Source organism: Diuraphis noxia, unplaced genomic scaffold (assembly GCF_037042655.1).
Source record: "Diuraphis noxia isolate RWA-SAM2 unplaced genomic scaffold, SU_Dnox_SAM2 contig0003, whole genome shotgun sequence".
Lineage (NCBI taxonomy): Eukaryota > Metazoa > Arthropoda > Insecta > Hemiptera > Aphididae > Diuraphis > Diuraphis noxia.
Genome location: NW_028301713.1, coordinates 46952934 through 46969832, shown reverse-complemented (window position 1 = coordinate 46969832; position 16899 = coordinate 46952934). Strand labels below are relative to the sequence as shown.

The 16899-nt window shown below is 28.6% G+C and overlaps 1 protein-coding gene across 1 annotated transcript in view; it reads left to right on the top strand.

The window, feature by feature from the left end:
- Positions 1-16899, top strand: part of LOC107166508 (uncharacterized) — a 54151-nt gene that overhangs the window by 29052 nt on the left and 8200 nt on the right. The window contains exons 2-3 of the mRNA XM_089224268.1: positions 1414-1539; positions 11847-12086. Of these exons, the coding sequence (XP_089080394.1) occupies positions 1476-1539; positions 11847-12086 (304 nt within the window). The 5' untranslated portion in view covers positions 1414-1475. The remainder of the gene's footprint in view (positions 1-1413; positions 1540-11846; positions 12087-16899) is intronic.

The window sequence follows — 16899 nt, the reverse complement described above, 5'->3', positions numbered from 1 at the left end:
AATTTAGTAGTTGAATTCGGAAAAATATTAAATTTCTAAAGGCCAGTTGTACAGTTCATTGGTATCTTCCACCGCTACACAAGTTCAAAAAAATTGCATTCTATTTAGTCCTTTTAAAAATTAAATTCAAACCCCATCTACAACTGTTCCACACAATTTTCGTACTAATTTGTTTTTTCACCAAATATCTGTTCGTGGTTTCAATATAAGCTACGTTAGAAACAGCTAGGCACTTGTCAAATTCTATAGATAGATACACCGTACAATTAATATTGTTAAATTTACTGTTTCTGAAAACCTTTGTTCCAGTATATTATTATAATATAGATTTTTGTGTTTGAAACACATCGATTGAATCGGGCTTATAATGTTTTGCTGTAGCAGTTCAAACGTCACATACAGATACTATCATTATTTTTTAATCCCAGATACACATTGAACCATATATTTTAAACCTTTCCATTATCGCCTCTATACGGGTAATATATTTTTAATTATTATTAATTAATCATTTATAGGTATATTTGTTGCTATTCAATTATTATGTTTACATTAATACTAATAATTACATTGATATTTATTCAAATCAAGTTCATAATTCCAAATCGATTGCATTGTATTTAATTACTATTTGCTTTAAGTTCTAAGTGGTTTTTAATGTTAGTCTTTATCTGGTATATGAGAGTGCTTAAGTATACTAAAATCGATCTGAATGTAATTACTAAAGCAAAATGCAACATTACGATGTAATCAACAAAATGTAATATTAATTGTATAACGATGATAAGTTAATAATGATAAGTTAATTCGGATTTTTTAATTAATTTAATATTTAAATTTGAAATATTTTGTATTTAGTACAATATCTAATGTAGTTGGGGGTAGTAATTATTAATTTGATGATATTGTTTCTTATATATATTTCTTTATTTCATTGGAATCAAATAATGTTTTATGTTTATATTTTTGTATCTTAACAAATGTTTAATATTATTTGTGATTGCGTAAATAAAATAACGTATTAGTTTCAAGTCATAAATGTATCTCTCATGACTCAATCTAACCTTTTTTTTTTACTTCACATTGAATTACATTCTAGTAAAATCAATATACGGACTGCAATAAAACACAAAAATACATAAAACACCACGGTTTATATGCATTTGGGGAGACAACAGTTGAAAAGTCCCTGTACTCATCAGAAGACGTGCCTCATCAGCTGTTAATAAAACTCCTTGTGTGTTCAAAAGCCTAGAAACCATGATCGTAAAAATCTAAAACCCACTACTGTACCTCTTATTATATCGGTTGAGCGAATAAATTCGAAAACACTATTGCCAGATAAAATAAAATCCGGTGTAAATATAAGATTTTATTTTTCTAAGTCTACAAAAGGTTTGTTTTCTTTTCCAGATGACGTTGAGCTGGAAGATTGGACGCAGTATTTTTCCAACACTATATAATGCCACGTAACCATGAAGCCCTTACCGTTCATGATCCATGTACTGCTGATACTGATATTCATAACCGTAAATAATTGTACGTCGACTATATTTCATTTTGAATAAATAACGATATTATAGCTACACAAACGTCATATCATATCGTCCGCTATATTATACATGTTAATATTTTAAAGATTATGATATTATAGTAAGATAAAAATAAAAAAGCCATATTTCTCTTTAGATACTCGTAGTGAACAGTCAATAGGGGGAAAGGGGTTAATGTATCGTGCAATATAGTTCACGATAACTTAACCTAGGAATATAATTTTAATTCATCAATTTAGATATGTTTTCCAAATGTCCCACAATTGGGATCGCTTATTCCAAAATCTCTCAAATGGATTTCGGTGAGGATTATTATTTGAATATTTTATAGCTTTAAAAATAATTTGTTAAAGTTTTTGATTATTGTAACCTAACGCAAATGTTTTGTCAAAACTTTTGTATTCAAGCTATTTAAAATTAATACCTTCCAATTTAACTTTGGTTTTTTTTATATATTGTAGTTTAAATTTTTTTGTAGTTATTATATCTGGGTATTAAACTGTCGTAAATGTTATAAGTGATATCCTATTAAAAATTAGGTTAGGAAAATTATGGTTTATAAGTATCCCAGTGGGAACCAATTCAGAAGAAGTCATATATTATAATGCATAATGCACTACCTTCCATGTTTGCCACTACGGTGGTAGTATTACATATTGTATAGATACTGCATACCAATTTAATATAAAAATATATTTATAATTAATAAAAATACATTTATAAAGTGTATTGGACTCCATTGGAGCCCAAGAGTTTTTATTTTATTATATTATCTCGCACTAAAAATAATTTCTTAAAATAATTGTTATATTAATTATTCATAAAAATTCTAAAATTCTTATTTAACTCGTTTTAGCTTTGAATTCGTGTGATTTGTAAAATGTACTTATGTATCTACCTATCACGGAAGTATATTTAATTTATTGATACTGCTTTTTGATGTTGAAATATATAAATTAATCTGTATTGCATATTCGCATGAAATAATGTTCTTGAATATATTATATCAGTGGCATTTATCGTTAGATAATCATTTTTTTCTTTTTAAACTATAATAATATACATTTATTATAACATAATACACAAACAGTCTTAAAAACTAAATATAAGCTACAAAAATAATGTCGGTTGAAAATATTTTAACAAAACTACTGGATTGTTACGTTGATACATCGGTTGTATTATAGTCGTATATCGATGCTACATATAATATGTACCCATGTTTTGGTTAGATACCTACCTACCGATAGTTTTGAAAACGATATTGCCGCTGTCCACTTTTAACAATAATTTATATATATCGTATACCGGAAGAGCGAACTGTGGTGGAAGTGGTTGGTTCAACTGTTGGCCAGGTATACGTATAATAACTTTCCCATTTCCCCGGTTCTTCCAATTTCTGTAACTGTTATTGCAAAATAACCACCACCTTCATATTTGTTGCAGAGTTCCATACGGAACTATTCTTGTGAATTGAAATCCGACCGGTAAATTTCCCATTAGATATGCATTACACTACTGCCACTGTAACAGGAATCCCGTAAATATTTTATCAGTAAACCGATAAAAGCAAAGGTAAATAGAACGGAACGAAAGACGTAGGGGAACAACAACAAAAATAACCAGACTGAGAAGACCACGGAAAATGTTTAGTACATAATGCTTTTTTCATTATTAAATTTCAAGATTAAAAAAAAAAACCCATATTAATCTTATATTGCATAAAAATGAAGAACTACTGTACCATAGTTACACAATCATCCTGCTGAAATATTTAGATTATTCTTTCGGATTTTATCATTTATTATGAAAATAATCGTCCCCGTCGCATCTTCTGTAAAATCCTTTTATTACACAGTATTTATATTATATTCGGTCAAAAAGATATCAAGTCATTTAGGTGTCTATTTTTAACAATTTATTTATCTTCGTTACCTATTTATGTTTTCCTCGCAGCTGGAGCGATGGTTCAGCTGTTCATGAATGACTTAGGTACACATTTAATGATAATTATTATCTAGTGCCTGAGTTTTTTATAAAATTGCTATAAAGATTAAATGTAAATAATGAACTATGTTGGATGATAGAAATTGTATTATATGATATCAAAAGTGGCAAAAAAATATTTATAATAATAACATTAACAAAATAATAATATACATAAAATGTACTAATTAATACAAAACTAAAGAATAAACTTTAAACCAATGTTTTATTGAAGTTGTGAAGTCAAATAAAAGTAACGTTAAAAAAGTTTGTTTTGCCCAGACTAGACTTGAAAATTAAAAAGGAAATTAAAATCTTATTCTTCCGAAAAAGACAAAAGTGAAAGACACATCTTTGGTTATAACAAAGGTAGAGATAAATGTAAAATTAATTTTTTTTAAACAATGTAATCAAACAAAGCAACAGAAACAAGTATATATTTAAAAAATAAAAATAAAGTTTTCTATATCTCTTTAATTGCCTAATATTAATAATTATATACTTACTAAAAATATTTTAAAAAAAACAATCAATGACATGATTTCAAGTTAAATTTAATTTTTAATATCAAACCAAAACTTGAAGGTCTTAACGTATTGTTTAAAAGCGTATTCAGCTTAATTTGGGAATGAATATTGGATATTGGACTCTCAATATCAAGAAATTGGCCTCAATGCATCCTAAAAATAATTTAAAGGATACTGATGTTACTGAAACTAAATTTAGCATGGATAGTGACAAAAAAGATGAATGTTACAATATTGAATAACTTATTGACTGTATATAGCTTAATATAAGTTTAAAGTGCCTGTTTCAAAAGAAGACATTATAGTTAATTTTAAAAATAATTATAAAATGTTTGAATGGTCCACGTAAAAATGAATAAAGACATCTTTAGAAGGAGTAGGATCACTAAATATACTCTTTATTTAAATCATCCTCAATTTTGATTGAAAGTAATATGCTTTGGAAAATAATCACAAGGAAATTAGCTTGTGGTTCACAATTCACATTCAAACAAAACATTATCGGGCTTTTATTAATTGTAGATGTTAAGACATGTTTTCCCATCGTGTATTCTTCCCTAATTTCTGGTTACAATAGTCAAATTAAACAAAACAATAAAATGTAATACATTTATATACCTAGGTAGTATATTATTATTTAGTTTATTATAAAAATAAGTTCATGTAAAATGTTATTAAATATAAAACTATAAATTGTACTGGCTTGTAAACAAATTTATGCACTTGTACCTCAGAGTTCTATGAAAAAATGATTTGATTTAAATAAATGTATTGATTATAATTATTGTTTTATTTAATAAATTTATTATGATGAAAATATTATATTAAAAATAAAAATAAAAATAAAAATAAATCTTATTTAATTTCCCGTTAAAATAATTCAATGAAATAAGTAATGTGTTGAGCTATTTATTGATGCAATATATAGTATTATTGGTACCAACATAATTCATTTTTATAAACTCAATATATTACTTGTTTTAGTAAATTTAAATTTAACAACTATTCGTTATAAAGGATTTTTAATATCCAAATTTGATGAAGAGCCTAATTATACCATTGAAGTTTTAAAAGTTTAAAAGTCAAGTGGCTATTTAACATAAAAAGTACGAGTACACTACCTCTATACAGAGATCTTCGAATGGTAGACTCTTTATAAAAAAAGTATTTTCTTGAATGGCCTACGATACATAGGTACCTATATATTATATCATAATTCATAATCTATGTAAATTAAAAAAAAAAAACATCAAGTTATATAAAAAAATATTTTCAAAAACATTTATAGTTTTATGAATAATGAATGTCTTTTGTTAATTCAATCATCCTGTACATACCATTATAAGTATTGTATAAAACGTTTTGTCTCAGGTAGTTCTATTTACGTAAAAACATTCCCTGCGTCGTTTTCAAGTACGGGCGACCGTGTGACGTTTTGATGAATCGACGAGCGTTAGTTTTAGAATTTTTTTTTCATATCATCGTATAAAAAAAGCACCGTAAAACTTCATCACGACACTATAGGTACTAACAACGTTTTTTGAAACGAGCAGTGGAAAGGGCGTCAATATACGAGTTTGACGGAACACAGAAAATCGTTTTCGTTCGATTAACGTGTTTACGAAAATTGGACTTCTCTCTCGTGACTAAAAACATTCTACGAAAGTCGTATGTAATATTTATATTACTTATATAAAATGCAATATGCGATATAAAGTGGATCTTCTACGAGTTTCTGCCACACACCATCCATAAAACTTAGGACATTTGTTAAATAAAATTTGTATTGGTACATTACTAATATAATAATTTAATTTTTACGCAACACAATATTAATATATTAATATCATAATCATATCAGGTTACATTATAATTTACTCTTTTAGGAATACATACTTGGAATGATTGTAACTACGAATCTCGAGGGTGAAAAGGATATCGCCGTTATGCAGGGGTTGGGGATAGGAATATTATGTTCGAATACCTTATATTACAATAATATTAAATGTAGTTATTAACGGACCACCGCTGACTCTTATATACAGTCATATGCACTTATCGAGGGACGTGCGCGACCCACCGAAAGCACACGCACACGTAATAGCTAATTTAGTAGTGTTCAGGAGCATTTTTGGTATAGTCGGTGGCGGTCGTGCAGCCCGCAGTTTATAGCCTCTGTAACTGACAGAGAAAGTATTATTACTTTTCACGATTATCTACTACTATTAATGTTATCATTCCTATATAGAGATAATCGTTCAGCGACAACGTGGGATTTTCGCAGCTCGAAGACTAACGCGTCGTGGTAGAACGATTTGAATAATATCGACCCCGCGCAGCCGGTCACCTTGCCCCCCTCACATAAACCGCACCAGGTATACATGTGTATATATATATATATAAATATTATACCGTGGTAATGGGATACGTGTGAACGGAAACGCGTGTGAAAACACAAGGGACCGCCATCACCACTATTCTTGCTCTGCCCGTTAGTGGCGTGTCGTCATTGTGACCGTAGTATAGCTAGGTGTACATACACAAACACGCTGCACATAATGACAACATGTCGTCGCATTACCGTGCGCGCGCGCGTCCTAAAACGAACGAACGGGCGGCGGACGGATGGCACGCCGCACACAATGTTAAAGACCATGATTGATGACGTTCAGTCGGAAAGCTCCAATGACAAATGACCGTGGCAGAAATTACAGAATGCCCTGGTGACGGCGACGGGGTCAGGTCCTGCTCCTGCTGTAATATCGTATATATATATAATAATATATAGTCGTCGTGTCATCTTGTCCGCCTGCAGAGATAGTTTCGTGCCGAGCACACTTCGCGCGTACCTATATAATAGAAGGTAGGTACATGTGAGATTTCATTGCAGACGTCACGAGATTTGCAAGGCGAACGATGCGGCGGGGAGAAAAAAATATAATTAATATCCTCTCTCGGACGAGTGGTGTGCGGTTAAGCAGAATCTGCACTTCTAGCACGATAAACGAATAAAATAATTGCCCGAAAACGCTTTACTCGTAGAGCCACGTTAAACTTTTACAATGCATTTTCTGCGTTAGTTTGTGTGTGAGTGTGTGTGTCTACGCGAGCCTGTTTAAAGCGACAAACAGAAAACGCGTTAAAGGAAAAAGCGATCGGAACATCGAGCGAGGTGTGTGAGTTTCAATATACGTTCCTTGTATATATAATACTACGCAGGTGTGTACGAAATGTCTGCCATGAAGGTTTACCGTTTTAGAGCTTATATAATGGAGTTACCCGTCTACCATCTCAGATTAGAAGATATCTACAAATTGTCCTGTTGTGTATCGATAAACTTAACGCTGGTTATAGGATACTGTAGACATTATAGTATTAAAAGGTTTTGTTTTTTTTATTTTTATTTTTAGCTTCGGCGACATGGGCCATTAGCTTTATACATAATTTACATTATACTATTAGGTACTTAAAATTTACATGTTTTAGGTGACAATTTAATTACAATAATAAGGGGAAGGGCTGTTGACTATATTTATTTTATTCTAATTAAATGTATTTATATATTTTGGTTGTCCTGAGGAATGACATGATTTTTTTGGGTTGACAGTCGGGTCCGGTTGATGCGTATAAATTGGTTGGTATATTTAGTTTTTCTCTTTCTTCTTCATTTGCTCGGCATTCTGTCATCAAGTATTTTACTGAGAGGGTTACTCCGCATGTGGTGCATTCTGACCGTGGTTGGTTCTTCATGAGGTGTCCATTTGTGAGGTGTGTGTGTCCGATTCTGAGTCGGTTTATTATTATTTTGGTTTTTCTTGAAATTTTGTATTGCGGCCAGGGATTTATGTTATGTTTTATTTCACGTAATTAAAAGGTTTTTATTTGAAAATCGATTGCTTAAATTGATCATAATAATATACCGTGATTTAATTATATTATATATATATATATATATATATAACAACAAAAAGAACTTACAACTAGGAAATTACAACAGAATAACTAAAATCGTTACTTTAAAATTGAATATCTAATTTTAAATTTAGACACTTAAAAAAATCGTGAATAAATATGTAGGTACTTTTGATAACTCTTAATTGCTATATGAAAACGTTATAATGCGTACTATATATTGAACTTCGTAACTTTACTAGTTTTCTTTTTTACGAAAAACAAAAACTTTGTCCTCATCAAACAACACAAATAAAATAATAATAATTAACTTTTTCTGCTTTATACTGCTTTTTGAATGTAGATTGTCATTGAGTTAGTCATTGTAATTTGTAATACATGTATTACATTTAAAACAAATGATAAACTATTACATACAAAAAAATTTGACCTGATGTCAGCCTTTATTTCTTATAATATTTTATTTTATTTATTTTTAAACTTATCAAATCCATTATTATATAGTAGTAATTTATACAATAAAAATTAAATACTGTCCGTTGCTAACCGTAAATATTCGTATCACTCGAAGACGGCTGGATTGATTTAGCTCAATTTGTTTAAATTTAGTTAAAGTCTGAATGAAAGTTCTCAGAGAAAACTTTCCAATGAAGAAGAGCTTAAACCGGGATTTTAAAATTGATACCAACGAAATAGAACATTTTTTGTTCCATTATTTTTACAACTTACAGATTATAAAGGTATTAATAAAAATTAGAATTTATACCTCAAGTGCTATTTCCCATACGTGAATTGTCCATCTCGGTCGATTTTTTTTTTCACAAACCTCCGGTACACCGTCGCTGATTTTCCTATGAATTGAGTACACCAAAACTAAGATACACCTTATAGTGCTATATTTTTTCATTTTTCCACGGACGAAGGTTATATAGCTAAAAACCCATGTTGGTTTATTCAAAGTTAATAAACTTAAATAACACTAAACCTTTTCCAATAAAAGTTATACACAGTGTCTCACGATGATTTGACATATGGAATAACTTTTGTTGTATTCAAATTTAAAATTTTTTTCTATACAATTTATAGACACTTGCACTACATTTCTGTATAATTTATGTTTTATTTTTTAACACTGATAGAAAAAAACTTAAAAATTGATAAACATTTTTTTGGATTAATTCAAAATAGCCTATTTGTAAATCTGATTATAAGAACAATTTTGATGGTAAAAAGATTTATCATCTAAGTCAAAAAGTTTATTTTTTAGAATATTTTTAAAATTCAATATTTTTTTGGTTAAATTAATTTGGAACATAATAACTTTTCTAAAAATATAATTTTTGAGAATTTGTTTATATGAGTATATTTCTTAAATTATTTACTTAGGTATCATATAATATTCATAATTTTTATCATACGTTTAATTAGCATAATTTTTTTTCGGACCTTTCTGAGACACCCTTTATAAATAGATTCCCTGATTACCTATAGCTTATTTCTTCAACCTCTATTGATAACTAAAGAGTAGCTCACATACACATTTTTTGCAACTTACGGAAACTAGGAATATTTTTTGCTTATTTAAATGGTGGCCAATGGCCATTGGTACCATATTACTTATTTTACTATTAAAATTCTTAGAAATTTATACACTATACATTTTTCTACAAATATATTAATAAAAATTAAATTTTTTCCGCGAAAAATGCCAAACAGGCGGCTATTTTTTAATATTTTTACTGTCAAAAAATAGTGTTGATTTCATATTTTCGTTTTCACGTAATCTTTTTAGATTATTAAGAAAATATCTGGGTTTTTTTACTTTCTCATTCTCAAAGATCCAACTAGAAAAAAATGTTTACATAAAAATATGGTGACTGGTACACATAAAAAAAAGTCATACCATTATAAAACCAAAATAATATTCCTATCACCACTCTTAATCTAAAATACAATTCTTTAAAAAAACAGAGATATCACTCTGCTGTGTATAATAGGTGTCGAGTGTACCTCGTTGACTAAGTATTGATAGGTAACCTATACCAGACACCACACTCAACGTTGAAGATTTTAACAATTTTTATTCTATAAAATGTAAATAATGACAAAATTTTTTTTTTGTAATATTCATCATTGTAATACCTACCATTACATTCATTGTACTGCTCAGAATCTAAAAAGTAATCAAACAGATTGCTTTTTTGTGAATTTTCAGTTACAGTTTTATAGCTTTAATCCACATTTTTAAAGTTAATTTGTGGAGTGAAAAGTTACTGTCAAGTAAATTACATTATTGTTTTGAAAAACTTACTTATGTTTCTAGTCTTCTATTCAATGGACAATATTTTAGTTTTCACACGAAAAAAATGCCTGTTCTTTTACAAATATTCATTGAAAAATCCATTATAATTCAACGTGTATTGTTTATACTTAGGTGCTGTAATGATATTCGGTTAGATTATTAAAAATTAATTTAGAATTAGATTTATTTAATATATTGTACTGTGTGTAACATTAATATTTTAAAAGCGATACTAGAAAAAATATAAAGCTTGTACAATTAAAAACGTATTCATTTTCAATTGTTTTTAAACATGGCTCGTTGGCCATTTTAATCCTCACTGATTTAAGTAATGACATAATAATTTTCAGTTTTCCTTCAATACATTTTTACATTAGCAATTCGTCTGATTATGAACCGAATTAAATGACGTTGTTATTTGAATAAACTTTTGGGGACTTAGTTTTATTATATAATTAAAAATACAAAAAAGAAAAAAATGTATTTTATTCTTTAACAGTCACAAAATTACCACAACATTGAAACGCACATTATATAATGATGTACTTATTTGTTTGTTTGTATGCGTATTATTTGTACTTAAATTATGAATTTATCATTTACAATTACAAATTGATAACATTTTGATAAAAATAAATTCGACTTATTATAAATAAATTCGCATTTATTATGGTTGTATTAACTTGTTATGTGACTTGTACCATACGGAAGCTATAGCTTTCAATATTTATACGTTTTAATACAATTATTAGTGTTTTTGATGTGTAATTATGAACATGGTTGTAATTAATCACCACCAGTCAGAAGATCTAGCATTGTAATAATATAATTCATCATATTAAAGCTTACTCTATTACTCGTACATTTAAAATAATCATTTCACATGCCTGAAACATAATGTTATTTTAATCCTAATAACATAGTGTATTATAATTAATATTTTAATATATAGACTATTAGCTGTTAATTAAATATTTTAGAACGTAGCCCAAGTATAGAAAATATATATACATATATTTATTTATTTTAAAATGCGTACCTACATTAAATTTCCGATGTGCGTACTTTTCTGTAATTGTTAAGGTCAATATTATATACATACCTATCTATAGATACACGTTTGATACTGCAATGCATAGTAAGTAAAGGATGCTCGGTATGATCTAAACTGAAATTGGTTGAAGTGAAATTCAAGAGACATAGTATTCGGTTAAATTAGTGAACTGCATATTTCATTACGAGTAATATTCCTAATAAGCCAAAATTTAACATTTTTCAATTTACATGTAATTTACAATTAAAACAATAGTTGTTTATTTATCAAGATATTTATAATTTGTTGACTAAAACAATGAGTAAATTTGGTACATGGTAAATAATAAAAATTTTATGTGAATAGTTTGTGGAGGAAAATCGCACCTCAGATTAAACAACATTTACAGAGTTAAATAGGAATGGTTAATGAGTTTTATAATAATTGCACATACCAACATAAATGTGCGTTTAATTATTTTTATTTCTTAATATTCCAATTCAAATATTATAAAATCTTACCTATATTCGCAGATGGCAATTGTAGACCACAAACGGGACAACCAATTCAACCTCAAGCTGGATCGCCTCTGGACTCGAACATCGGCAACAACAATAACAACAACAATATTAACAACAACAACAACAACAACAACAACAACAACAACAACAACAACAGCGCCATTTCACGACGAGGTTGGCGAGGTGAATGGCGACGAACTGATCCAGGCACGGTGTATAGTTACATATGGAAGAGCAGTGATCAGCCACTTGGTGAGTTTATGCAAGCAAATATGTATAGTATCAATATAATATGGAACATTAGTTAGTGTAATAGTGTTCGTAAGTTTCTATTACATAACATAATACTATGGAAGCTTCTATGTATACCTAACTATACTTAACTAGTACTCAACTCATTTAAGGGGTCCCAAATATTTATAACATCTATAACTCTAAATACCAATCAAGTAGGTAGGTACACAATATCAATACACCATATCGCATTTACCTATTCTCAATTTATATTAATTCCTTACTGGATCTCAACAACAACAAGTGATATTATCTATAGTTACAGATCCGGAGATGTATTACTCTTCTGCTATTTCACCTGCTCATCACGTATTTATCGACATGATGACTGTAGAGCTTCAATACTTTTCCATACTTTTGTCAAATGTTTTTTTTTTTTTTTTTATTGATGTGCTCTGGATCTATCATCAAACTATATTTTAGTTTACATTTCCGTAACATACGAATATCGTACTATATTTTGTAATTTAATCTAAGTAGTAATACCTAACTATTTATTCGTTTATGCACTATAGTGCGTAATGTTTGTCTTGGCGTGTACCGACTTTACAAATATAAATAAAACAAATAAATAATGGCGTGTGGTTTCACTCGGCGGCGGCGAATAATGGCTAGTAATGGTACTGGACAACTGCTGCAGAGCTGTATAATAGTGGCGCTCGTTGATGTAAACTATGAATAAAAAATCGAGTGACTTGGGCCGTGAATAAAACAAGAACTGAACGGAAATGCCTGTATTATTTTATACATGTATGCCATAGGTACACATATATTATATATGTATGATTGTATAATATAAATATGTATATACCTAAGCCGCTCACCACCTCACACCCGGATATATCATATATGTATAAACACGCGTAAATTTATCATACATAACTGCTGGTACAACATTTCGCCACTGTACATTATATTATTATATATGACTATTTTATGCGCATTATTAATATGCATTATTATACTTATTATTAACTAGTCAAAATATTAATATTTGCGTATAAAATACGCGTGATGTTCGTGTGCAAACTGCAACCATTTCTCTACTATTTAATATAAATAATATATCCACCAAAACCGTTGCGGGAGACGGTAATATTACTATTTACTGTTATATCATAATAATAACGTCCGGCTGTTCCTCTAGAATATATTTTAATATATACATTATATCGCCATTATGGTTGGGATGAGTCGATATACGATAATTTTATAAATTTATAAAATTTAATAATATAGTATATTATTATATAATGTGTATAGTATAATTTGTGCGCCAGTGCGATTTGTTAATATTATATATTATTATTATCCGAATGTTCATAAACACCGAAGAATAAGTTCCACCGGAAGGATAGTATAATTATTGTAACATTATATATTATAAAGAGGATAGTTCACTGTGTTTTCCGCAGTTTTCTCGTTAACTAATAACACAAAACTGCCATAACCCATTGGGGACTATCCTATTGATATAATGTATATTATACATACATATTATAGATTATAGTGTTTGCAAGCAGTGTAATTGTAGTCTAATGTTTGTGATAACTAATAGATTACATCGTATATAATACAAGTATTATATCAGTACGTGCAAATGCAACCACGAATCGTCGATGGTAAATTTAATTTCACAAAAACGCAAGTGGTTCTATCGCACACGTGTTCTGTATGAAAATCAGCTAAGAACTAATAAATAAATCTATTGTTTAACAGAATAGAAAATGGTTTCAAGAAAAAAAGCAATAAATTAAGATTAATGAATAGTTAAGTATTGTTCTCGCGTATTTAAATATATATTATATGGTACGGGAAAAGAAGAAAGCTAGAATTATTACAATTTATTTCAGTTTCAATTTATAAACGATTATTATTAATAATAATATATTATATAAAATTGATATAATATTTATTTTAAGCTACCAATGTTTGCTGTATACAAAAACGAAGACAAATTAAAAACGTAAAACAAATTTATTTTAAATTATTATCTAAGTATTTATTTTTGGGTTGCAACACGGTGCTTAAAATTTTAATGTAATTTTTTATCGCTTTATATATATATTTTTTTTGTATTATTATTAATATTTAATATTAAAAGAAAAACTACGCATATAGTTGTAGAATTAAGACAAATGACAATCATGTCAATATGAATATTATTACTACCATAAAAATAAAAACTAATTTTATCCGTGTGCTCTGATCAATAAAAGTTTAAAAATCGTCCTGACTTAACAAAATAAAAAATCACATGCACGTAATTTCTGAAATAAAATTATTGATTAATTACACTTATTATTTTCAAAAATCGCATATTATTTTTATTGTATATAATATTAGTATATACCTACACTAAATATATTAATACAGGACCAACAAATCCCGTTGACTTATTTGTAATTAAAATCAATGTAAAATACTGGAGAGTGGAAATGATAGATATTACCTTAATTTTAAGAAAAATGTATTAAGGTAATCCTATCCTAAAGGAGAGTTTTCCTGCTGTGTCTTTACGCAGAGGACATTAGAACAGCACGAATACAACGGTGGTCGTTTAAACGCAGCAGGGAATTCATACCTTAAGGCTTTTGACGTATTATTATATGCTTTTGTAATAATATAATCAATAGGTGGTCACATCAAAATTGATCCCACATAATTTTTATTTAATACATTTTAAGATTCGTAATTTAATTTTAACAAAACATGGTGAACTTACATAGGTAGTTCATAGATAATTGTGTGAAGAACTCATACCTACAAAGATTGAGGTTTTGATACGGTTGGATTTATTACACAATCGATCCCACTCGGACATAGTTCTTTTACTTTAAAAATTAAAATATTGAATTAGAAATACTTATACCTACTGATAAATTAAAACATAATATTCTTATATGGCTTTTGCTATATTGTAAAAGTTGACAAAATTAAAAAAAAACTGTTCATGTCGATACATTAATATTTCGTTATAGTGACAAGTATATATGGTAACATTTATGGTGAAATTGTAATTTAATTTAAAAATGAGCAATGATAGAAATAACTACATTATGTCATACTGTTTACACGTTTTAAGCCTCACCACCTAATCTTCCTACTCGTCACTGGATTTGACACCGTAATATTAAACTATTATACGATAGAATGTGCGTCTTTCGACAATACAACTTGATTTTAAAATAATATATTATCTAGCTTAACGCTTTGTATAATATTATAACCTATCATCATTATAAAATAAAGATAATGATTTCCGGCTGCTGTGTGGATTTCTCGTGGAAACGAAAGGTATCAGAAACGTGTATAAACCTGAAAGCAAGGGTTCAAATGACTATGTTATTATTAAATAACGTCGGGGTGGTCGTGGAGTTAAATACCGTCCGGATTTACGTTCCACGCGTATTATAAAGGTTCATCTCCTCCCCTCACTTTGCGCATACGTATACCCAATACTCACGAACTGCTTAGATTATTCAAAAACTTCGGCATATGTGGTGCATTTCATGCACGATCCGTTTCTGGTTGGCTGATTTTCGTTTAAACTTTACGAGTTTGGTGAAAAAAAAACAACCCGAAAGGATTCACGTATAGACACGTATACACTAACGTCGTTCAAAATAGTTTTATTATTTTTTTTCTACTCCTTCCGTGACTCCTTCCGCAGGAGCATATGAAAATCACGAAACAAACTATTAGCAATTTAACACATTTTATTCGTTAAGGGTTATTTTGCATGTATTTTACGCGTAAACTTTTTTTGTGATTTGTCGTGGGTACCGTCACACAATAATTTTGCTATTCACACCTTTTTACGGGTATTAAAAAAAAAAAACTTTTTTCCTCTACCATTACATCTTGTTCGCTATAGGTTAACACAATATGTGAGGAACAATACACCTACATACATATATCAGACAAGAAAACGTAAAATGAGGAAAGTTGCAGATGAAAACAAAGAAACTGTTATAAATCGGTGTAATAAAAAAAAGCAAATGGACCACCCGTCCAGTGACTTACTTAGTAAGTGTAGTAAACCTTTTTCATTAAAAAAAATCGTATAAAATATATTCTGATAAAATGAAAATTCTGTAGTCGTCTAGGTTATATCTGAATAAATCTTGATTAATTCGTAAAAATAAAGAATATAGGGTAAAGTGTACAGTTATTGGCACTAAAAATTTGTTTTATTTATAATTAATGTTCATTTTGAGTACCTTATGACTTTTTTTTTATTATCTGGCCAAACTGTTGATGTTTTTCGTTGACGTTATTTATAAATTACACCTGTTTCGAGCACTCCGGAGGATTTCCAAAAACAGGTACAATATTATCCATTTTTGTAGTTAACTACAATTAGCAATTAAGCTCTTATTTAGTTTGTAACTATTTTATTCAATTATAAATGACATATACTGGTTTCTAAGAACTTTTTTAATATAAAAATACAGTTTTCAACACATTTTTTTTGTTATTATTCATTATAAATGGTATGCCAATAACTGATTATCATAATTGTCAAATTTTAGTTATTGGCATGGGGTGCCAATAATTGATTTTTTCAATAATATTTGTATTTTATTTATTGACACATCTATTAAAATGTTATTTAGTTAGGTACCTATTATTAACTGTACCTATTACTTATCATACATTTTGACTAATCAGAAACAATGGTAGGTACTAAATATTTTATAATATAATATTAATATTCCCAATATAGAATATATACTCAATAGTTACGATTTACATTAATGTCGCTTTG